This window comes from Chanodichthys erythropterus, chromosome 8 (assembly GCF_024489055.1).
Source record: "Chanodichthys erythropterus isolate Z2021 chromosome 8, ASM2448905v1, whole genome shotgun sequence".
NCBI lineage: Eukaryota > Metazoa > Chordata > Actinopteri > Cypriniformes > Xenocyprididae > Chanodichthys > Chanodichthys erythropterus.
Window position 1 is genome coordinate 10,173,597 of NC_090228.1, and position 25,349 is coordinate 10,198,945.

Here is a 25,349-nt window from a genome sequence, read left to right on the forward strand (position 1 = left end):
CCAGTGTTGTTTAGAGGATTAGTCGCATGGATATTCTATCAAGCCCTTATCAATAGAGACAAGGGCCTCTTGCTATCTTCAGACAATGTGGCCAGTGGCTGTTGATGGTTATTCTTCCTGCACTTTAAAGAGGATCAGCCTTTATAGACCAAACATTCGGTTAGAGAAAGTTTGGGAGGCTGGAACAAGTTTAATGACTTTGGGAAACAGTATATTGAATGACATGGGCGGAACTGTATCTTTGGCATCTCTGTGGACACATATGCACTCACAGTGCATGAACGGAGTTGGTGTTCGGTAAATGTTTGTTCCGCTGTTTAAGCTTTACATCCTGTTGGGTCTGTTGCACTGTAATGCAGCACTGCATGTCGCTATGTGCGTGTGCCGTCCGTGTGGGTGGGGGACGTGTTACGTTTCACTTCTGAGAGCGGTCGAGCGGTCACGGCTGGGTAAGAGGGGTTCCCCTTGTAACTGACGATACTGAGGTCTTGGCTCATTTTGGAAAAGCTAAAATGGATTCAATGAAGTATGCAATCATTTCTGTATGTTTGAACTTCCCTGATTTATTCCTTCTGTATCTTCTTCTGATGCATTCTGTATATTCCAGACCCCAGGTTTCTAGGAATACACTTAATCCCAGAAAGCGATAATCCTGAAGATGACAAGATCTTCCTGTTCTTCAAAGAGAATGCCATGGATGGTGAACATACAGGCAAAGCTACTATCTCCAGGATAGGACAACTGTGTAAGGTATCATCACATACAGAAACATAAAACATGCACATGGATATGCAAACTTTTCCAGTTCCTTTGTACACACAGATTTAACATATAATAATGTCTGTGTTTTTTTTTGTTTTTTTTTAAAGAACATGTGGCTAATCTGCTTGCATTTTTTCTAGAATGACATGGGTGGACACAGGAGTCTCGTGAACAAATGGACGACCTTCTTGAAAGCCAAGTTGACCTGCTCAGTGCCTGGTCTCAATGGCATAGACACACATTTTGATGAGCTGCGTAAGTAATGTCTGTGGACGTTGTAATGTTTAGAAATATTGTGGGTAAATTACCTGTAAAACACTTACAATGGAAGTGTATGGGGCAAACTTATAACAGTTGGCACATACATTTCCATTGCTACATTCCAGATGCTATCAATAAAGTTTAAGGTACATTTTAATAACTTTAAATATGTAACACTACAATACTTGATTTAACTTCCAGAGGACGTGTTTCTGATGAGTGCTAAAGACCCAAAGAATCCAGTGATCTATGCTGTGTTTACTACATCCAGGTAATAATAAAAAATTTCTTAAGAATTTAGAGGATTTCCTTTCCTTTCCTTTCCTTTCCTTTCCTTTCCTTTCCTTTCCTTTCCTTTCCTTTCCTTTCCTTTCCTTTCCTTTCCTTTCCTTTCCTTTCCTTTCCTTTCCTTTCCTTGCCTTGCCTTGCCTTGCCTTGCCTTGCCTTCTTTATTTTCTTTGTTTATCCCTTCCTTTCCTAGCTTACTTCCTTCATTTCTTTGCTTCCTTCCTTCCTTCCTTCCTTCCTTCCTTCCTTCCTTCCTTCCTTCCTTCCTTCCTTCCTTCTTTCCTTCCTTCATTTACTTACTTTGTCTTTACTTTATTTCGTAATTTGCTTTCTTTTCCTTCCTTCCTTCCTTCATTCATTTCCTTTCTTTGCCTTTACTTTATTTCCTTCCTTCCTTCCTTCCTTCCTTCCTTCCTTCCTTCCTTCCTTCCTTCCTTCCTTCCTTCCTTCCTTCCTTCCTTCCTTCCTTCCTTCCTTCCTTCCTTCCTTCCTTCATTCCTTAATTTCCTTTCTTTGCCTTTACTTTCCTTTCTTCTTTCTTTCCTTCCTTCCTTCCTTCCTTCATTTACTTACTTTGTCTTTACTTTATTTCCTAATTTGCTTTCTTTTCCTTCCTTCCTTCATTCATTTCCTTTCTTTGCCTTTACTTTATTTCCTTCCTTCTTTCATTTCATTTCTTTGCCTTTACTTTCCTTCCTTCCTTCCCCTTTCCCTTTCTTTTCCTTCATTCCTTCACTTTTTCTTTTTCCTTTCCTCCTTACGTTTCCTTTCCCTTCCTTCTTTATTTCCTTTGTTTTTCCATTCCTTTCCTTGCTTACTTCATTCATTTCTTTGCTTTTTCCTTCTTTTTCTTTATCCCTTCCTTTCCTTTCCTTTCCTTACCTTTACTTTATTTCCTATTTTCCTTTTATTTTCATTTCCTTCCTTTTTCCTTTCTTTCTTTCTTTCTTTCTTTCTTTCTTTCTTTCTTTCTTTCTTTCTTTCTTTCTTTCTTTCTTTCTTTCTTTCTTTCTTTCTTTCTTTCTTTCCTTGCTTTTTTTCTTCAATCTTTTTCTTTCTCCCGTCCTTCTTTCCTTCCAATTTTCTCTTCTTTTATGAGATGGCTGTGATTTTATGATGCATGATATGTTTGGCCCTTTAGAGGCTTTGCAGTTCAGTAATCTGGTTAAACTCAGACAGGCGCTGCACATCGCTGCACTCTGGATGGGAATTTCCTTCTTATCCTGGTCTCTGCCCCCTCTTACCTGTTTCACCATTCAGCCTGGGCTCAGCACAGCTCAGAGGAAATATGATTAAGGTGGTAACCTGAATCTCACTCCCCAGCCAGACACTCTCTTCTCTGGGCCTGCTGGCGTGGAGCGGAGGGCTGGGGAGGGGTAAAGGCAGTAACAAAAGCTGATAAACGATTTTCAAAAGAGGGGAAGACTTTTAAGATGATGGATGAGCACACTGTGTGTGTGTACGGAGGTGTGCGTGCATGTAAACATGAGATGAGGAAGAGGACAAACATATCACGATTAATCATTGTCAAAAAGCGAGAGAGGCAAAAGCTATCATCCAAACCGTACACATCCTGTTCATGTGTTCCCACCTCACTGATTTCCTAATGTATGCAGGGAACACAACACTCAAAAATTCAATTACAGGCTTTAAAGAATTAGACTGCTTTAATTGGTTTTCTAAGTGCCCCGTTTCTGAGATGAATAGAAGTGCATTCTAGGGACTTGCTTTTAATATTGCCACTTAATGAGGCCTGAACTCTGCTGTGATGAATCAGTATTTTATCTCTCGCTCTATCTTGGTATGTGTGTTAAGAGTGTGTAAGCACATGTATGTGTGTGTGTGTGTGCAGTTTTATGTCTGGGACCCTGACTGAGTGATAGGGAATTAGTTTATTCATGTGCCCTGTGGTTAATTGATTTTCTCACTAATTAACATTTTACAAATGCTAAGGGCTGATCACCACAGTGTGTTTGGTTTCATGGCTGTTTAGTGGGGGATGAGGGCTTGGATACACACATATACACAGCAATACAAATGCTAATTTGTACATCAACTAACACATTAAAGTACACATGAAATCAGAATCAACTCTTTCTGTTCTTATTGTGCTGAATTTATTTTTGCATATCGTCACTGTTCGGCTACTGCTACTTTTCAGGAACTGGAAAAACACAGTGTTATCATTGATATTGTGATATTGTCATTGATATATACAGTTGATATTGTGGCTTTATACATGGTCAGACACTTGCATGTTTCATTATATTATTAACATTTTACAAAAATCAAGCTCAAATGGAGTTTTTTGACCAACAAATTTTGGATATACATTTTTTTTGTATCATCTGAGGCAGCAAGTGCATCACATTACGTTTTCATAATCTTACAGGTTATAAAGTTTACTGTAACTATCTGGGTGCTCAGTTTTTTTCTGTCATTTGGCCAAAATCTCCTGTTAATAAAGATGTGCTGTGCACAGGCTATTTAAGCTATGGCTTGACAACAAATGCTTGACTAAGACACTCTTCTCCACTCCTCAAATACATAAAACATTAGCCTTTACATATAGTGTTTCTTCTTGAGGAAAGAAAATGCTGTACTTCAACAACCAGTTACCCTTGCATCGCAAACAAACAGAGACGGTCAAAAATGTGTGTGGCACTTCATTCAAGATTTAAGTAGGGTGGAGTTATAAGGTTTTACAGACAGTTTGTGACAGTTTCTCTTTTTAATACTTTTCAACAGTTAAACATTTGCAAAACCCACAGACAGACATAAAGGGTAGACAATAGTTATGATTTATGATCTTTCAACAAAATATAACAACTTGCTTTTTCAGATGACGTCAGCTTATTTTTCAGCTCCTTCCGAACAACCACCTGTCAGATATAGACCATAGCTCCAATTTCAATTTAATCAATTCCTGATCCATAAATCCATGCAAACATTTATCCTGCCCAATTTTTTTTTTTTTTGTCAAATTAAAATGGATCATTCACTTCTCATAAACACACTTCTGGAAATCTAAGCTTTTGTGTTCTATTAATGATTTAACCTCCATTTTCTCCCTTTCTTTCCTCAGTAATATCTTCCGTGGATCAGCTATATGCATGTATAGTATGGCAGACATCCGAAGGGTATTTCTAGGTCCATATGCCCACAGGGACGGGCCAAACTACCAGTGGGTTCCCTTCCAGGGCAGAGTGCCATACCCCCGTCCTGGCACAGTGAGTACTGGCCAATATATTTGGCATTAAATAAAAAATGTTTTCTGACAAATTACAGCTTTATATCTGTGTACTTTTGTTAAAATAAATGTTTGCGTACAGATGAATAATAATCACGATGAACTATTCTTCCAACTAGTAATAAACTGTACTTTATTAGCCTATTTGGAAGCACATTTACCAGAATTTATCTGAATATTCATTCTTGCAAAAATACTTTGAAACCACAACATATTATTCAGAATGCCCATATTGAAAGCTGAGCCTCTGCATCAACAAGAAAGTTTAACTCTTCATCTCCCCTCTCTTACCCACTGTAGTGTCCCAGCAAAACGTTTGGAGGATTTGACTCCACCAAAGACCTTCCAGATGATGTAATAACATTTGCACGCCTGCACCCGGCCATGTATAACCCCGTGCAACCGATGGGTGGGAAGCCCATAGTGGTGCGCACAAATGTGGAGTACCAGTTCAGTCAGCTGGTGGTGGACCGTGTGGAAGCTGAGGATGGCCAATACGATGTCATGTTCATCGGCACAGGCTAGTAAAACCAACCAATACGTCAATACAGAAATATAACTGTTGTATATACAAAACAAAGCCTTAATCCAGGAAATCACTCAACTGGGCCATTTATACAGATGGATTACATCATATAATTCTGGTTTTCCAAGAATAAAAAATAGGGAATATCTTGATTTTTAATTGTTTTAGCTTATATTGTTTAACTTATAGTTTAATTTAGTGGTTACATTGTCTGATTTTAAAATATTTTAAGTCATTTTGATGTCCCCTTGATTGTTTGCTGAGCCCCCCTACAAATGTTTTATATTTAAAACATTGTACAGAAACATAATGGATATTAAATATATTCTAATCCCAAATCAGATTTAGGAACCGTGTTGAAGGTGGTGACCATTCCAAGGGAAAGCTGGCATGATCTGGAGGAAGTGGTGCTGGAAGAGATGACGGTGTTTAGGGTAGGAGCTCCAACTGTTCATTACCCAGAGAGCTGTGCGTTTCTGCTTGTTATTGGAATCAAAATCCTCCAACTATAATTTTCACTTTAGTACATTTAATTGCTCCCCCATAAATCTGTCTGCACAGCCACAGCATGTCATCAAACAAATATCCTCGGATCTTAAAATGCTCTGTTTTCTCTTTAAGGAGCCAACACCTATTACTGCCATGGAGCTCTCCACTAAACAAGTACGTCTGCTTGAAATTACTCTTCACCAGCCATTAGCAGAGAGTAAACCGTGTCCTAATAGACTTATATGTTCATCTGTCAACAGCAACAGCTGTACCTCGGGTCAGATTTAGGGATTTCCCAGATGCCCCTGCACCGTTGTGAGGTCTACGGGAAGGCCTGTGCCGAGTGCTGCCTGGCAAGAGATCCATATTGTGCCTGGGACGGGACTGAATGCTCTCGATATTTTCCCACTGCTAAGAGGTAAGCACATATTGATGAATTTATTGAACATTTTATTGCTTTATTATTTTAGTATCTGGATCAAATTGCATATTCTTAAAGGGACAGTAAATTTTTTTGTCATTATTGACTTACCTTTGTGTCGTTCCAAACCTGTATGACTTCTGTGGAACACAAAAGAAGATATTTCGAACATATATTTTGTTTTTGTCCATACAATGAAAGTCCATGGGGTCCAAAACAATTGCATTGGACCTCGTTGACTTTCAATTGTATAGAAAACAAAATATTTAGCTAAGTAAATGACAAAACGTTAATTTTTTTTTTGGTGAATTATCCCTTCCCAAGTCAAGTCAATGACATTTTAACACAAATTATGGCGCCATATTCACTGTTCAGGTGTTTAGTGCACTACAAATTCTGCATCTCCACATAGACAAGCACAAACACCTGGATCCAAGTATTCAGGCTGCTTTTAAACACACTATAAACACATGCTCACGATAGAGCATGTACCACTGTTAATATATTTATAGTAAAACACACACACACACACACACTCTGTGCCAGCTACACCTTCGCAGAGGAAGAAGAGGGCCATGGCTTTGGTCTCGGCACACCCTCGTGGCACTATGGTCCACGCCACTCCAAATATTTTCAGTGTGCCTAAAATGCAAAACAGACATCCTTACCGCACCTCCCGCACGTGCCGAGACAGCCCAAGTCAAGGAATGTGTGTGTGTGAACGCCTTAGCAAAACATGTCACAGAAACGAGGAGAAACAAAGAGCTATACACTGAAATACAAGAGCAGAGTAGGAAAAGAACATTAAGTAAATGACAGATCATGGGAAAATGATAAAGAGGCTGTTTCAAGCACATTTTACACAGAATCTCAGCAGGATTTCATATTTCACTTATCATTCCCCAAGATCTACTGCAGCTAAACCTCACACCAGATTCTGAATGTTTTCAGTTTCGACACAGGAAATCTTCTCAGCCTTTCAGTACAGTTGTGAATGGATAAGAGTGCCAGCCTTGGCTCAGTCCCTGGCCCATGTTAGCATTTAAGAGGTGAAGCTGCTCTCTTGAAAACTGTTGTAAACACTCTTATGGAAACTGAAAGACTGTTTTAGATGATAATGATGTGCAGAGCTGTTATTACAATATATTTGAAGGTTCTGAACGAAGTTTAGAATTCAGTAATGAACATTATGAATTAAACTAGGGCACCAGCACATCAAGGACATGTACCCATATGAAGGGCTCCTTCATGCACCTAAATTACTGTGTTGTTAGCGGAACCACATGGATTTGCAAGTTTTCCCAAACACTTTCCCCATCTGCCTTTGTGGAGACAAACAGATGCTGTCCCATTGGATGAATCAGTGTTGCTGTGTTGGGCAATGTTAACGGTGCCGCAGAGGCACGTTGTTTACACAAATATTTTAATCATTGTCTCTGTGCATTAACCTGGAATAGTATAAAGTATTTTACCACATATATATATATATATATATAAAAATCACACATCTTAAAGTCTAGAAGGCAATATGGTACAATGTAGGTGTTTGATTGAAACAACAGTGCACTCTAGTGGCCTGAGTGTGGAAGTGTTGCAAATGCTAAATGCTAAGTTGAAACAAAACCAGCCAAGAGGGAACGTTCTCAGAACTTAATGTTCTGGCAAGGTTCTCTAAAAGTCATGAACAAACATTCTTCCAGTAATGTTAACAGAATGTTCGTTCAGAGAACATTCATCTGAACTAGCAAAACATTCTTAGAACATATTTGAGTTAACTGGGAAGATCTACATCACATCACATGTGTCTCATCCAATCACAGGAGAACAAGACGTCAGGACATCAGAAATGGGGATCCTCTTTCCCAGTGCTCTGATCTGCACCACAATGGTAAGAATAAACACATACAGTACATGTAGCTACATAGCAGTGGCATCTCTGAATATTTATTTCTGATCAGGCATAATCAAATTCAGCTGTCCAAAGTCACCTCGTTCAAGAAAAACATTAACAACGATCGGTTGGCCTAAGTTTGTGCATATTATCTTACATATCTTTTATAATATAATGCACTGAATATTATGCAATTGTGATTGACTACCTAAACGCAACATCCAGTAGTTGAATAATGAAATGAATGTTATGCTTTAATACAGACAATCAGCAACACATTAGAATTAAATCTGAACAATGAAGTTCATGAGAATTTATGCACTATAATCTTTCATTTGTGTAGATGCCACTGATACACCCTTCTATTTCAGTACCCTGGGCATTACTGAACATTACCTCCTCATGTGTCTGTGTGTGTGTTAGATGATCTGGAAGGTTACAGCAGTGTGGAGGAGAGAAGTGTGTATGGCGTAGAGAACAGCAGTATGTTTCTGGAATGCAGCCCGAAGTCTCAGAGAGCTCTCATCTACTGGCAGCTACAGAGACCCAATGATGAGCGTAAACATGAGGTACACACACTTAATGAAGAATAACATAAGCCAGCAAGGCGTGCACTTAAATGATGGGTTATTATTGTAATCTTAATGCATCTCTGATATTTCTCTGTCTAATATGTAAATATATTTGAACCATTTTTCTCAGTTCATCTTGCTGTGGTCAGTTTCCAGATTCTTCACATGTTGCATTACAAGCTCCCTGATATTGGCATTCTAACATATTAACATAAAAATGCACTTTAAAGACCATTTCTGTCTCAAAAAAGAAATCACTTCGTTCTGTCATTGCTCAGAAAGCACCGCCCCCCAACTCACACCGTTGTTGTGTTAAAATCTCACCAAGGCTGCATTAATTTGATCAAAAATACAGTAAATATTCTGAAACATTATTACAATATAAATTCTGTTTTAAAATGCTATTAATTCCTGTGGTTGTGAAGCTGAATTTACAGCATCCATTACTTCAGTCTCTTTCTTTTTATTATCAGTGTTGAAAACAGTTGGGCTGCTTAATATTTTTGTGTAACCATAATACATTTTTATACAGTTCAAAAGAACAGCATTTATTTGAAATAGAAATATTTATTCTTTACTGTCATTTTTGATCAATTTAATGTGTCCTTGATAAATAAAAGAATTAATTTCTTTTTCTTTTTTAATCTTTCTGACCCCAAAAATTGTAATTAGCATTAGGTTGCATTAGGTTGTTGTTTTACAAAGGTAATGGGGAATGTTGTGACTAGTAAATTAAGGGATATTAATGAACAGGATATGACATAATGACCCCCCTTACCACCCACCACCACACATACACCAGCTGTGTTTCTCTTTCAGATATGATCAGGCAAGAAATAGCGCTAAAGTAACACCTCACCCCAGACAGTCATCGAGCTAATATAATAACGGTCAAATTTCAGCCTTCCTGCTGTGTAAGAAAATCCCCTAACTGTGCTGTAGCTTATCCTTGCACCCCAGATGTGACCTCAGCGTTTAAGATTTTTTTTTTTTTTTTTGAAGTCAAAATAAGTAAAAAAGATTTTTTTTAAATGAAACTTAACTTTACTCCATCTCCAAGATGTTCATGTCTTTCTTTCTTCAGTCGAAAAGGAATTAAAGGTGCGCTAGAATCAACAATTGAATTTACCTTGGCATAGTTAAATAACAAGAGCTCAATACATGGAAAAGAAAAGCATTGAGTTTCAAACTCCATTGCTTCCTCCTTCTTATGTAAATCTCATTTGTTTAAAAGACTTCCGAAAAACAGGCGAATCTCAACATAACACCGACTGTTACGTAACAGTCGGGATCATTAAAATGTACACCCCCAATATTTGCATATGCCAGCTCATGTTCAAGGCATTAGACAAGGGCAGCCAGTATTAACGTCTGGATCTGTGCACAGCTGAATCATCAGACTAGGTAAGCAAGCAAGAACAACAGCGAAAAATGGCAGATCGAGCGATAATAACTGACATGATCCATGATTACATGATATTTTTAGTGATATATGTGAATTGTCTTTCTAAATGTTTCGTTAGCATGTTGCTAATGTACTGTTAAATGTGGTTAAAGTTACCATCGTTTCTTACTGTATTCACAGAGATCTCTCCAACAGTGTGTAATGTTAGCTTTAGCCACGGAGCACTATCAAACTCATTCAGAATCAAATGTAAACATCCAAATAAATACAATACTCGCATGATCCGACGTATGCATGCAGTATGCATGACGAACATCTTGTAAAGATCCATTTGAGGGTTATATTAGCTGTGTGAACTTTGAATCGGTGAATCGGCGCATAGTTAATGATGCCCCAAAATAGGCAGTTAAAAAAATTAATAAAAAAAAATCTAAGGGGTATTTTGAGCTGAAACTTCACAAACACATTCAGGGGACACCTTAGACTTATATTACATCTTGTGAAAGAACTTTCTAGGACACCTTTAAGTTTTTTGAGGAAAACATTCCAGGATTTTTGTCCATATAGCGCACTTCAATGGGGTTCAGCGGGTTGAACGTCCAAATTGCAATTTCAATGCAGCTTCAAAGGGTTCTACACGATCCCAGCCGAGGAATAAGGGTCTTATCTAGCAAAACGATCGACCATTTTCTAAAAAAAAAAAAAAAAGTATATACTTTTTAACCACAAATGACGTCTTGCACTAGCTCTTATATCGTAATAACGTTGGAAAGCTCACACGTGACGGAAGTACCGACCCAGTGTTTACAAGAAGGAGAAGGAGGACCATTCAAAAGTTGTTGTATGTTGAATGACACATATTTATATGTCTTTGTGTTAGTTATTGTTTAAAATGGTCCTTTCGTGTACGTATACTGGATGTTTTTTGAAACACTGGGTCGGTATTTCCACCTACGTCACGTGTGACCTTTCCAACGTGATAACATAATGCGTGGCGCATCGCAGACCTAGTGCAAGACGAGCATTTGTGGTTGAAAAGTGTATATGTATATATATATATATATATATATATATATAATTTTTTTTTTTTTTTTTAGAAAATTACTGATCGTTTCGCTAGATAAGACCCTCGTCTGGGATCGTGTAGAGCCCTTTGAAGCTGCATTTAAACTGCGATTTGGACCTTCAACCTGTTGTACCCTATTGAAGTCCACTATATGGAGAAAAATCCTGTAATGTTTTCCTCAAAAACCATAATCTCTTTTCCACTGAAGAAAGAAAGACATGGACATCTTGGATGGCATAGGGGTGAGTAAATTATCAGGAAATTTGAATTCTGAAGTGAACTAATCCTTTAATCTCTTTTTCTCCATGTCAGATTGTGATTGATGAAAGAGTGAGTCTTACGGGCCAAGGTTTGCTGATCCGAAGTCTAACCCAGACTGATTCAGGAGTGTACCACTGCCACGCCGTAGAGCACGGCTTCATCCAGCCCCTGCGGCGTATTAATCTCCAGGTCATCCCATCTCAGCGTGTGGGCGAGCTGCTTCTCCGGGCGGGAGCCAACGATAAGGATCCCTCTCCAAAACACAAACTCTGGTACCGGGATTTCATGAGCCTTCTAGAGCACCCAGATCTCAACAGCGTGGACGAGTTCTGCGAGCGGGTTTGGAAGCGAGAGAAGAAGCCAAAGGGGAAAAAAGCCCCCAAAGTCAACGCCGGAGCAGGTGTGGGTACAAAAACAGAGAAAACCTCTCAAACGACGGCTCAGGGCTTGCAAAACCCAACGCAGAGAGCCCAAAACACACCCAAAGTGCCGAACCACCCGAGTGTTCAGATTCTTCCCAAGTCCACCGGCTTGCAGAGAAGCCAAGTCCCGGGAAGTACCGTGAGCACAGAGAGCCAAAGCATCAAACCGGACACTCAGAAGGTCCCGAGTGCTCCCGAGAGCCAAAGAGCACAGCCGAACCAGGGGAAAAGAGGTACCCAGACCCCTCAGAGAGGACCTCCTAACACAGCCAAGTGGAAACAGCTCCAGGAGAACAAGAGGGGGCGCAACCGCAGGACCCACGAACAGCAGAGACCACCCCGCAGCGTGTGAGATGTACACAACCATATACACTTGTAAACATCTGCATCAGTCACTCATACAACAGACATACGTGCAGTGCAGCCATAATCGATAGCACAAAACTCAAAAACGGTGAACTCAACTGGAATCCTGCTCATGTCACTTGTTCACCAGGGAAAGCACATTCACTTTGTTGTTGTGATGTGACAGCAAAGACTTTTTACACTACTAGTGTTACAGATCCGATGTCATACACGTGATGGTTTTCATCTAAGACAGTCGTTTGCCAAAAAACCTTTGTGATAAGAAGGGATAGTGCCAACGGGAAAAGAAGATGCAAACTTATTTGTCGACATGACAAAATACGGTCTGTGATTGTGGAAAAAAAAGACGTGGTGGAGCGAATTTGGCACCTGGAAAACTGGAAGCCAGTTGCTCTGATTTGTAAAGACTGTAATATATGAGCAAGCATTGTACTGTACATAGAACAACACTAAGTAATTATGGACACAGTCGGTCAAAGGTGAAAATAAGGCATGCCTTAGTAACAGCTTGTCTAACCTCTGATCCTCAGAAGCGTTTTGATGTTCGTGTTAATTGTTTCAGATAATCAAGTGGGCCTGACCGACTAAAAAAAAGCCTAACTGCGGTGACCATTTCTGCCAAAATTTAGGTTTCAAATACAATGTGCATGAGTTGAATGAATAAGCTCTTCCAATCCAGTTGCGTAGTCGAACTATCTGCAGATTACAGCCGTATAGATGATCGTTCTAAATGTCGGTTGCGTAAAAATGAAAGAACATCTTTTAGATATTTCCATAATGTCTGTAGTGTATTTCTAAATTATTATTACTCATATTTCATACGTTTACGTCATTAATTTGCTAAATCAGTCTATGTTAGGCTGAATGCTGAGTGACCTTAGTATATGTGTACATATATATACAGCGGAACACCACTTGATTATTTATTGCTGGTTATTGTTTATTGTTCAAAGGGTTGCATTTATTTTTGATATTATTTTTTTCTATTCAGTTGTAAGTGTGGCTGACGGGCCACAGTACCCATAGACGGACCAATTATTTGTTTTTAGGCTAAGATTCTTGTTGAGTGTTTGCAGATGAGGCTGTTTTCAGATCTCCTCTGTATCTTTTTAACTCATTTTTACAGTTTTCTTGTGTTCTCTTCTTTCTTTTTTCTGTCTCTTAAGGTTATCTTTAGGTCTTTCTTGTATTAACTTCATTCATTGTGCAAAACTAACAAGAAATAATAAATCATGTCCAATGATTAGCTGTGAATCTCCCTAAAAAAATGTGTGGGTTTAGGTCTGGTTAGATGCCGTTGAGAACACACTGCATGTGAATTCTGCCTTTGTGCATCTTTATTTTTATTGTCAGTGTGTCGTGCGAGAGGTCATTTCTGTGCCATGCAAGATGTACGAGATGTGAATATTTTTGCCATTTGCAAAGATTACACCATCTAGACATACTCTGTCCCTTTTTATGTATTATAAGTCCATGGTCTTTTCACGCATACAGGTTTCCCCCCACTTTTCTGCAATTGTCATTTCAATGCAATACAGAGGTATATCCACCAGATGGCTCTCCCGTCCACTCCCTGCCCCAGATGGAGTTGATTTGGAGCTGGCTGGTGCAGCAAGGGAGGAGAAGGGAGCTGTCAGTTATGTAAAATTGGTGTTTCTGGCATGCATTTGGTTGTCTAAATAAATATTTCCTCTATAATTTCAGGGTGGTCGTGGGTGGATTATTTGTATATTTCTTTGATGTGTTTCTGGCAGTATTTGTAGCCTAGTGGTGAAAGTTGTTGACTCTCATATTGTGTTTGGTGAGAGGTGAGGTTAACATGTAGTTTACAGTCTTATTTTTTTAAATAATCACAATAATTACTTGAGTAGCCAACTTTGGGGCATTGGCAAGTTTTCATATAACACACGTGTTAACGTGTGTATTCTGATGATTTATTTATTTTATTTTTTCTTAATGTAATGTTGTTGCAGCATATTCTAGGAGCTTTTCATCTTTAACTATACATTTGTTAGTTATTTAGTCAGATTTTTTTCCAAAAAAAAAAAAAAAACTGTTGCCTGATGGAAGCTACAATAACCCAAGCTGGACTTGACCTTTGTGAAGTGTCTCAGATATGGCCATGTGAAATTGATAGAAAATGTAATAAATATAACCAGTGTATGCCAACAGAAAATGACTAATTTACTCATTTTAAAAGTGAGTATGTCATCTGTATCTCCAGAAAGATCTAGCTGATTTGTTTTTTGGCTTGATAAACTGAAGGTTCTTCTGCATCACCTTTCCAGCATCAACATTTTTGTAGATTAATAGCCTAATAAATTAAAGGTGTAATGAAATAACCTTTAACATGTCAGATCCCAGAACGATCTAGTCTAAGATCTTGTATTACTGTATGAAGTGATAGTATATGAATCCCAAGTTTTGTGTCCGAAATCGTTCCCTTATCCAAATTCAGAGTGAACAATTTTCATTCTCTGTAGGCTACTGGAAATAGCGAATGAGTGAAAGATTTGGGACATACACAGCGTCCGTTTGCAACCATATTAGGAAAAGTAGGCGGGGCGAAAGAAAATATGCTTAAATTTAATTTGTTCTGGCGTAGCTCATAATACGGAAGTTGGACGAAAGAAGTTATTTTCTGTAAATAAAGACTTAAATTTCGGACTGTTCCTAATACAAAGCTATCATATGACTTTAGAAGACCTTAACACTAGAACTACCAAGGCAGTCATTTTGACCGTTTTAAAGATTTGCAATGTAATAACTTTGTTGAAATAAAACCCATATAACTACAGTTCCATGACTTTTCTTAAATTAATGTAAATTTTATTTTAACATTGTTATTTTATTAAAATTACAAAACACAAAAGAGTTCTGAGTATTTCTACCTTGAATGGCCATAGCGGTCAATTTGACCGCACATATTACAGGCGTTGTATCTCCTCAGCGCTTTTTCCCGCCGTTAAAGATGTGCGTAGCTGTTGCCTAGCAACCTTTCTCTGGCAGTTTTGTATGCTTTTGCTAAGCTAAAACTTAGCTTTACCGTCAAAATGGCAACAAGAAAGAAAATGACTGTCACTGAGGTTTTATCCTTGCTTGAGAACATTGATGATGCAGAGTCTGATGGAGGAGCAGAGAGCGATGTCTCTTGGTCTCTTGACAGTTCGTCTGACACTTATTTAAATTTCAATTTTGTGTTATGATGTTTATTATCTGTCCTAATATAACAGAACTATTTATTCATTCTAGATTTCATTAGAGGCTGCATAAAATTGTTTCCGATTCGTGTGGTCCAAACATTTCCGATAATGCTAAAGCATTGTAAACTCCAAAAGTCAAAATGTATTGAATAAAGACAGATGTAATCATTTCCAAAATTCACAATATGTTTTTATCTAACGAAATATTCTGCTTCATTTTATATTTGTTGACATTTTGACTTTCAAAAACAACATTTTAACTGCGGTGAAAAACTTTGATCTCCAGCTTGCCGGATGCAAATTGCGGAAAGCAAAATGCGGCATGCACTTTTGTGGGAGGTCTAGTAGCTCTTACACAATAATATCACGAACATATTATATTATGTATGCTTAAATAACCCCACATTTTTCATAAAACATGACCATAGAAGCTTTGAAGTAAATATAACATGACAAAAATGACATTCACTGCTGTCTGTTATGAACAGTCAAAATGACCGCTATTGGCAGTTCTAGTAGTTATAGAATTCCGGTAGTGCTAGTGTTAAATATAGCGGACTGCATTTATGACACTTTTGTGGAAGAGACGTGCGCGTGACATGAGGGTGAGACAAACCATAACAGAAATTTCACGTTTACACGGTGTAGTTCCTAAATGTTTATTTTAATGTCTCATTTAGAGGAGATGTTTAGCTTTTTTCCACTGTATATTATAAAGTGTGACTTGTGAAATAACAATACAGCACATTTAATAGGTTTTGATAATTTTGTCTTGTAAACATGCCTTGCTGAACACAAATAAGACAACCAGTTTTAAAAACATCTTGTTCATAAAGTCATAAGCTGACTATTTATAAATTTATATATATATATATATATATATATATATATATATATATATATATATATATATATATATATATATATATAAATTATATATTTATAATTATTATACTTTCCTATCTGCATAATGTAGTTATTTAAGGTCGCAGTTCGTACTTATTACCACTAGATGGCACTAGATGCTACCTCTCTTTTTTCAAAACTCAGAATTAATTCGCAGTCAATGAATTCGGAATGGATTTTATTAAATGTGTACTGTAAGATACTCTAAATAACACAAAGCTCTATATCTTGTAGTTTGTTTACTGTGTTCTTCAAAATCTCTACCATAAAAAGAGGAAAATTGCTTTAAAAGACCACACTCAATCAAAACACTAAAAGCACTGTTCATTTATTCTGTGTCCAGGGTTTGACCTGAAATGAGTGTGCGCATGTAAGTGTTTGTGACTCACATGAGAGCAACAGGAATGAAGCTGCCCTCGACACATCCATCATCTCCGCCTCATCGAAAGTGTCCTCAGAAAGCAAGTGTGTCACTCTGTATCCTGGAGATTTGTGTGTGTGTGTGTGTGGGGGGGGGGGGGTCTGTGTGTCATAAGCACACATTTATGAGCGCACAAGGCGTGTGTGCGTAAGTGTTTGCCTACTCATGAATCAGAGGTCTCTTCACATTGTCTGACTCACACACATACACCATGGCCCTGAGGATTCTGGGTAGAAAGGAGATTCAGGTCAGAGCCAAGGCAAAAAGTCTCTCTCTTGCTCTCTGTAAGTAAATGGAATTACTAGTGCACATTTTTGTCATGGATTTATTGCTGGAAAATTAGTTTAGCTTAGTAAATTCTGCCTACACACATCTACAGTTGTCTAAATCAGTGTTATTGAGATAAATTAAAGCTAAAACTATTAAAAATTGTTTTCAGTGAATGAAATAAAGCGGAGATAAAATATAAATATCAGATAATAACCATAAAAGCTTAAACAAAAATTAGAAATGTTGTCTTGGAAACTAACTGATATAAATAGGATATGTTTAATTTGAAATACTAAAGTTAGGGTACGTTTACACGACATTGATGTGCTAAAAACAGAAATGTTTTTCCTTTGCATTTTTCCATTACATACGAAAATGCCTGTGTCTCAGTGTGCATACTATCCATCCTAAAAAGCATGTGACATTATTAATTTTCAATACTATTAAGGGTGGATAGTATGCACATTGGGATGCAGGGAATGACTACAAATGCTGTATTATTCATGCCAGGCCAGTAGTTGGCGATATCACGTTGTAAAAAACACTATGCGCTTATAGACTGAACATGTAATACGCATGACGTTTTCACAAATTCGCATTTTTGTAGTTTACATGGAGACAATAACGATATCATTTTCAAAACACATTTTCTGAATCCCGTTTTCAAAGGTTTGCGTTTTCAGGCCTCCAAAACGCCATTGTCGTGTAAATGAATAGCCAAAACGCATAAAAAGTTTTCTGTTTTTAGTTGAAAATGGTGTCATGTAAACACCCCCTCACTAAAACTACAACTGAAATACAAATAAATTTAGGGGCCATTTACACGACACAGTTTTCAACTAAAAACAGAAAACTTTTTATGCGTTTTGGCCGTTCATTTACATTTACAGGACAACAACGCTTTGGGGGCCTAAAAACACAAACATTTGAAACGGGATTCAAAGTGCGAGGTTTTGAAACCTAAACTACAAAAATTTGAATTTGTGAAAATGGTGCTGTATTACGTGTTCAGTCGATAGGTTTATACAGTGGCATGCGAAAGTTTGGGAATCTGTGAAAATGTGAATAATTTTATCAAAATAAGCGAGATCATACAAAATGCATGTTATTTTTTATTTAGTACTGTCCTGAGTAGATATTTTGCAAAAAAATATGTTTATATATACAGGTGCTGGTCATATAATTAGAATATCGTGAAAAATTTCATTTTTTTTATTGTAAATGATTTTAAAAAATGAAACTTTCCTTTATTCTAGATTCCCTACATGTAAAGTAAAACATTTCAAAAGTTTTTTTTTTTTTTTTTTTTTTAATTTGTTGATTAGAGCGTACAGCTCATGAAAGTCCAAAATCCAGTATCTCAAAATATTAGAATATTGACCATCCCTACAGTATAAATTCCGGGTATCTCTTGTTCTTTGAAACCACACTAATGGGGAAGACTGCTGACATGGCAATGGTCCAGGAGACAATCATTGACACCCTCCACAAAGAGAGTAAGTCACAGAAGGTCATTACTGAATGGGGTGGCTGTTTACAGAGTGATGTATTAAAGCATATTAAATGCAAAGTTGACTAGAAGGAAGAAATTGGGTAGGCAAAGGTGCACAAGCAACAGGGATGACCACAAGCTTGAGAATACTGTCAAGTAAAGCCGATTCAAACACTTGGAAGAGCTTCACAATGAGTAGAATGAAGCCGGAGTCAGCGCATCAAGAGTCACCACACTCAGACATCTTCAGGAAAAGGACTACCAAGCCACTTCTGAAACACCTGGGCTAAGGAGAAAAAGAACTGGACAGTGAACAATGGTCGAAAGTCCTCTTTTCAGATAAAAGTAAATTTTGCATTTCATGTTGAAATCATGGTCCCAGAGTCTGAAGGAAGACTGGAGAGGCACAGAATCCAAGCTGCTTGAAGTCTAGTGGGAAGTTTCTGAAGTCAGTAATGATTTGGGGGTCTGTGACGTCTGCTGGTGTCGGTCCATTGTGTTTTATCAAGTGTAAAGTCAATGCAGCCATCTTCCAGGAGATTTTCGAGCACTTTATGCTTCCCTCTGCTGACAAGCTTTATGGAGATGCTGATTTCCTTTTCCAGCAGGACTTTAGCACCTGCCCACAGTGTAAAAAACACTTCCAAGTGGTTTGCTGACCATGATATTACTGTGTTTTATTGGCCAGCCAACATGACTGACCTCTGAATCTATGGGATATTTTCAAGAGAAAGATGAGAAACAGTCGATCCAACAATATACAGATAATCTGAAGGCTCAATAGTGCCTCAGCAGTGCCACAGGCTGATCACTTCCATGCCACACTTCACTGATGCTGTAATTTGTGCTAGGAGCAAGTCATTTGCTGTAATATGTGCTTCCGACCAAGTATTGAGTGCACAAATGAACATACTTTAAAGAACTTGAACTTTTCTGTTTTGAAAATCCATTTTTTGATTGATCTTAGGAAATATTCTAATATTTTGAGATACTGGATTTTGGACTTTCATGAGATGTACGCTCTAATCATCAAAATTAAAAAAAAAAAAAAAAAAAAAAACAACTTTTGAAATGTTTTACTTTACATGTAGGGAATCTATAATATATGAAAGTTTCATTTTTAAAAATAATTTACAATAAAAAAAATGAACTTTTTGATGATATTCTAATTATATGACCAGCACCTGTATATAGTCCACAAGACAAAAAATGCATTGTGTTTCCTTCTGGAGCATCAGTGAATGTTTGAACCTTTTTTAATAGATGTGTTTGAGTCCCTCAGTTCTTAAGTGTGAAAAGATGGATCTCAAAATCATTCAGTCACTGCTGGAAAGGGTTCAAATATGCAAAAAATGCTGGAAATCTGACAAATCTGGTGAACCCGGAGGATTTTTCTGAAGAACAGAGCTCAGTTTAACTGCTCAGGACAAACAAGGGATTCATGAACAACCATCACAAAACAAAAGAGCAGTTGTAGATCATCTAGGTAACCACACACTGTATTAGGAACCAATGGCTCCCAAACTTTTTAATAAATTCAGCAATTTTTTTTTTTTGTCTTGTGGACTATATATAAACATATTTTTTTGTAAAATGTCTTACTCAGGACAGTACTAAATAAAAGATAACATGCATTTTGTATGATCTCTCTTATTTTGTTAAACTTATTCACATTTTCACAGATTCTGCAATGGGTTCCCAAACTTTCGCATGCCACTGTAGGTCTATAGTTTTTCTTTACAAAGTGACATCGCCAACTACTGGCCTGGCATGAACAATACAGCATCTGAATAGTGTCTTAAACAGCCCACAATTTCATTCCCCCAGGTGAACAGGTATGCAAGGTAACTATAGAAACAATATACCCTAGTGGCCTGATAATCACAAGGAGTCAGAACAGCAGCCATAAAGTGTTTGACAAGAAGGTACATTTTTATTTTTACTACATAATAAAAAAGACTCCCTGCTGCCTCGGTTCAAAACAGTGCATTTATATTTAGCATCACGGCACAAGTGATGAAGTCAGCAGTCAGTCACCAGGCATAACCCCCCTTAGCCCCTAATCTCAGGCTCATTATGGAGTTAAAATGAGCTCTGTCCTTGATGAGAATGGTACACTTCACCACACCTAATGAATTTCCCTCTCTCCCTCCCCCTCCTTCCTTCCTTCACCCGCTCTATACATCCTTTCCTTCCTCCTTATATCCTTCTCTGTTGCTCTCATTTACAGCTTCGAGGCACCCTTAGAGCACGATTGAGGCGATATCACCTACAATTTGCATTCGTTAGAATAAGATGCCTTTTTACTATTCAACAGTCTGAATAATTTTCACTTCGTAATCTTCTTGGTCCCATTTGTTACAAACCTTGATTTGCTTTTCATTTTTAGGAACCCAAGTCTGAAAGAAAAAGGAAGCTTAATTTTCTCACCCTCATGTTTGATATTGTGTATGACTTTCTTTATTCCATGGTGCATAAAAGCAGACATTTTTTTGAATGTTTATGCTGCAGTAACTAGGGACTGTCAAGCTGCAAAAAGAACAAACTGCACCATAAAAGAACCTGAATAGTAGCCCATATGAATTTTGTGCGTGAAACGGACCAAAATTACAATCATTATTCACTTAAAATCTCATTGGTGCATGACGCTTATTAAAAAAATTGTGCAACGGTCTTCAAAACATCTTTTGTGCTCCACTGAAGAAAGAAAGTCATACTCTCAGAAACAACCTGAAGATCCAATTAAAAGAGAAAGTGACAGTATGTCCTTCACAAACAATAGACGTTTACCCTAATCTGACTCTGGACTGAAGAAAACACCCACCCCAGTTCGCCTCCCAACTCACACACGGAATAAGAGCTACTCTGAGCCTTATTATGTAATGATTTGGCAAAGCTGTGTTGTTAAACGTAAGCCTAGAGAGGTTAAACTGTCATTGATAATGTCTTTTAACAATGTCAATTTATGCTGACAATTGTTTAATAACATGACAATATTATTATCATAGTTTATTCACAAATACCACTACCAAAACAATCTGTAATACAACAGGGGTATTGGTTTTACAGGAGTCCAGCAGTACAACAACTCATGCCTGTGTCATTGTTTTAAGGTAAGACATTTATAGCAATATTTCCTGTGTAAAATAGTCATTTTTATTTGATTTGTATTATTGTAATACAGACCATATTTTTTTAATTTAAATCAGCATAAATTAATGAGTGTACAACAAATACTAGCATAATATTTTATTGCTTCATTATTAAAATATTTTAAAATAATAATAATAATAAAGTAATTAAATGAAGAAAAATCAGAAATTATATTAAGAAAATTAAACAAACTGGATATATATATATATATATATATATATATATATATATATATATATATATATATATATATATATATATATATATATATATATATATATATATATATATAATATATATATACACACACACACAAACACAGTACCATTCAAAATTTTGGACATTAAGGTTTTTTAATGTTTTTAAAAGAAGTCTCGTCTGCTCACTAAGGCTGCATTTATTTAATCAAAAATACAGTAAAAACAGTAATATTGTGAAATATTATTACCATTTAAAGGAACTTGTTTCTGTGTGATTATTTGTTAAAATATAATTTATTCCTGCGATCAAAGCTGAATTTTTAGCATCATTACTCCAGTCTTCAGTGACACATGATCGTTCAGAACTCATTCTAAGATAATGTCTTATTATTATCAATGTTGAAAACAGTTTTTGCTGATTTTCTTTTTCTTTTTTTCTTTTCTTTCTTTGTGTGTGTGTGTGTGTGTGGAAATCATGAAACACTGCCATTAAAAAGTTTGGGTTAAGTAAGATTTAAAAAGAAGAAAGAAAGAAAGAAAGAAAGAAAGAAAGAAAGAAAGAAAGAAAGAAAGAAAGAAAGAAAGAAAGAAAGAAAGAAAGAAAGAAAGAAAGAAAGAAAGAAAGAAAGAAAGAAATTAATACTTGCATTCAGCAAAGGCACATAAAATAAATGCATTAAATAAATGCTGTTTATTTTTTACTTTCTAGTCATTAAAGAATTATGAAAAAAATATCAGTTTCCAACATTGATAATAATAAGAAATGTTTCTTGCGCAGCAAATCAGCATATTAGAATGATTTCTGAAGGATCATGTGACACTGAAGACTGGAATAATACTTACATATCACTGTTATATTATTAATTATATTATCATCATAACAATTTGATCTTCATTTTTCCTTATTCATTTTACTATACTAATGTGTCTTGAGTTATTTAAATTATATCTAGTGTCACAGATTTCCAGTGTGGCCTTGACCCCAGTACATACACTTGTGCTTGTAAGTGCATGTTCCCATGTCTTATTCTGTGAGTGTGTCTTATCCCAGACGCTGCGATTGGCCAATATCCCATAAGAAAGCTGATTAGAAGTGTGTGTAAATTAAAGGGGTGTGCCTCCTGCCAAGGCTGTTGCAGGGTGTAGCCTGAGAGGTGAGATACACCGTCCCTTTAAGAGTGTATTTTTAGCCAGACATTTATTAGTGCTCATTGGGAGGGAAAACAGGGTGTTAAGGGTGGAATTAGGCACATGCAGACTGTCTTAAGAAGGATGTGGAGATCAAGAAGGCTAAAATACCACAAATGAAGCGTTGTCCCCAGGGAACAAAGTGCACAAGGATCTGTCCACTCTCGAGTACTACAGCCAACAACAGACAGTCAGCTGGTAGTGCAGGTATGTGACCCTTTGCTCTGGATCCAGTTTTTAAATCTCTTTTCTCACTTCCTCTTGCAACTCAGCAGCACTTATAACTCTTGACACCTGTCTTGTTTTTGTGTTTTTCAGTGAGTGTATATGTATGCACTGTATATTGTCTGGACATGAATACTATTGAGTTCATAGGTAGAAATTACTGTTCATGTATGTATCAAAACCACAACACTGTCTTGTTTTGTAGATTAGTCATGGCTCATATGAATCTCATAACCTGTATGTAACTTTTATTGGCGACGCTTTATCTATTTTATATTCATCTGAAGGGTCATGCCAGCCATATTTTCTGTAAGCCCATATTCAATTTTAATGAGCAACGCACTGTGTGCGTGATTAGGTTTCAGGCTTCAGTTACACTTTTCTGCTTCTCTGTGCTCTGTAAGTCACCCATATACACCGGCATACATATAATACATGTCGCACAGCAACACACACTTACACATTGTAAAGCATAATCAATGACTTCAATGTTTGTATATGAGTATGTATGTGTATTCATAAGAGAGACAGGGCTACAGGAAGTTAAAAACAGGTGGGTGAGCATATATGGCTATATATATAGGAGATGCCCTACCAATGCACTACTAATATCACAGTTTCAACAAAAACATTAAGTATTAACATTAATAATATTAAAAATGTTTGAGCATCATATCAGCATATTAAAATGATTCCTGATGGATCATGTGACCCTGAAGCCATTAATTTGAATTTTATAATAATATTTCATAATATTACTGTTTTTTTTTTTTTATTGTGTTTTTGATTAAATAAGTATAGTTTTGGTGAGCATGATAGAGAGAATTCTTTCAAAAAAAAAAAAAAAATTTTGAATATCACTGTATATATTTATAGTTTGTCCAGGTTCTGTAGCTATATTTACAGGACTGTGTGGTGTATGTGTGTGTACTTCCGCTTCAGAGCGTTAAGGTCATTAGTGCACGCTCCAGTGATCAGCCCTGTGTGGGAAAGGCTATCTGTTCTGGGCCGCCGTTCATCACTGTAGACAAGAGGGCCAGGAAAAGAGGGAATAAGGGCAGAACAACACCCCTAACAAAAATAATCGTAATCTGTGAGTCTCCTGTCATTGTATTTATCCTGATTGTGGTGCCAACAGCAGATAGTCGTGATAGAGAGCTTAACTTACCGCTAATGCTCTTTGATCTCATTAATTGATGTGTGGAGATCGTTAGAGCATCTGTGGATCTTGATAAGAGTCCATCTCCTCGATATAGCCCAGGGACAACAGCTGGTCGCACAGAGGACGAATTCCCCCCGGAGCTCTGGACTGTGCTGAATAAGCCCCCCTGTCACATCATGCAGCCTTCACTCTGATGTTAAAGGGATAGTTCACCCAAAAATGAAAATTTGATATTTATCAGCTTACCCCCAGTGCATCCAAGATGTAGGTGACATTTTTTCTTCAGTCGATCACAAATTATGATTTTTAACTGCAACCGCTGCCCTCTGTCATTCAAATCATTGCAGTAGATGGGAACTTCATCTATAAGAGTGAATAAACCTTGCTTAGACAAATCCAAATGAAACCCTGCGGCTCGTGACGACACATTAATGTCCTAAGACACGAAACGATCGGTTTGTGTGAGAAACCGAACAGTATTTATATCATTTTTTACCTCTAATACACCACTATGTCCAACTCCGTTCAGCTTCCTGCTAGTGAGGTCTGATCGCGCTCTGACAACGGAAGTGATGTCTCGCGCTCATTGAAGTATATGGGTGAGACATCACTTCCGTCTTCAGAACGCGTTTTTTGACCTCACTAGCAGGAAGCTGAACGGAGTTGGACATAGTGGTGTATTAGAGGTAAAAATTATATAAATAATGTTCGGTTTCTCACACAAACCGATCGTTTCGTGTCTTAGGACATTAATGTGTCGTCACGAGCCGCAGGGTTTCATTTGGATTTGTCTAAGCAAGGTTTATTCACTCGTATAGATGAAGTTCCCATCTACTGCAATGATTTGAATGACAGAGGGCAGCGGTTGTAGTTAAAAATCATCATTTGTGATCGACTGAAGAAAAAATGTCACCTACATCTTGGATGCACTGGGGGTAAGCTGATAAACATCAAATTTTCATTTTTGGGTGAACTATCCCTTTAAGCAGGGTGAAGAGGATAACACGTAACGGTTATTAGGAAGCCGGAAACAGAATTAAAGGAATCTGATATTCTTATAGGAATGAGATGCATGCATAGCATGACTGATTCTGTGTCTGAATGAAAAGGCCAAATTTTGTAGGAGTGTGTGCAAAACTGTTGCTTTAT

General features: G+C 37.2%; 1 protein-coding gene across 2 annotated transcripts in view; it reads left to right on the forward strand.

The window, feature by feature from the left end:
• The window catches only part of sema3aa (sema domain, immunoglobulin domain (Ig), short basic domain, secreted, (semaphorin) 3Aa), a 41,492-nt gene extending 27,537 nt beyond the window's left edge, over positions 1-13,955 (forward strand). For both annotated transcript variants that reach the window (XM_067391756.1, XM_067391757.1), the window contains 11 exons: positions 608-750; positions 903-1,017; positions 1,225-1,294; positions 4,397-4,541; positions 4,862-5,081; positions 5,430-5,521; positions 5,709-5,750; positions 5,837-5,994; positions 7,818-7,885; positions 8,312-8,457; positions 11,244-13,955. In XM_067391756.1, the coding sequence (XP_067247857.1) occupies positions 608-750; positions 903-1,017; positions 1,225-1,294; positions 4,397-4,541; positions 4,862-5,081; positions 5,430-5,521; positions 5,709-5,750; positions 5,837-5,994; positions 7,818-7,885; positions 8,312-8,457; positions 11,244-11,966 (1,922 nt within the window). In that variant the 3' untranslated portion in view covers positions 11,967-13,955. The remainder of the gene's footprint in view (positions 1-607; positions 751-902; positions 1,018-1,224; positions 1,295-4,396; positions 4,542-4,861; positions 5,082-5,429; positions 5,522-5,708; positions 5,751-5,836; positions 5,995-7,817; positions 7,886-8,311; positions 8,458-11,243) is intronic.
• The last annotated feature ends 11,394 nt before the right edge of the window (positions 13,956-25,349 follow it).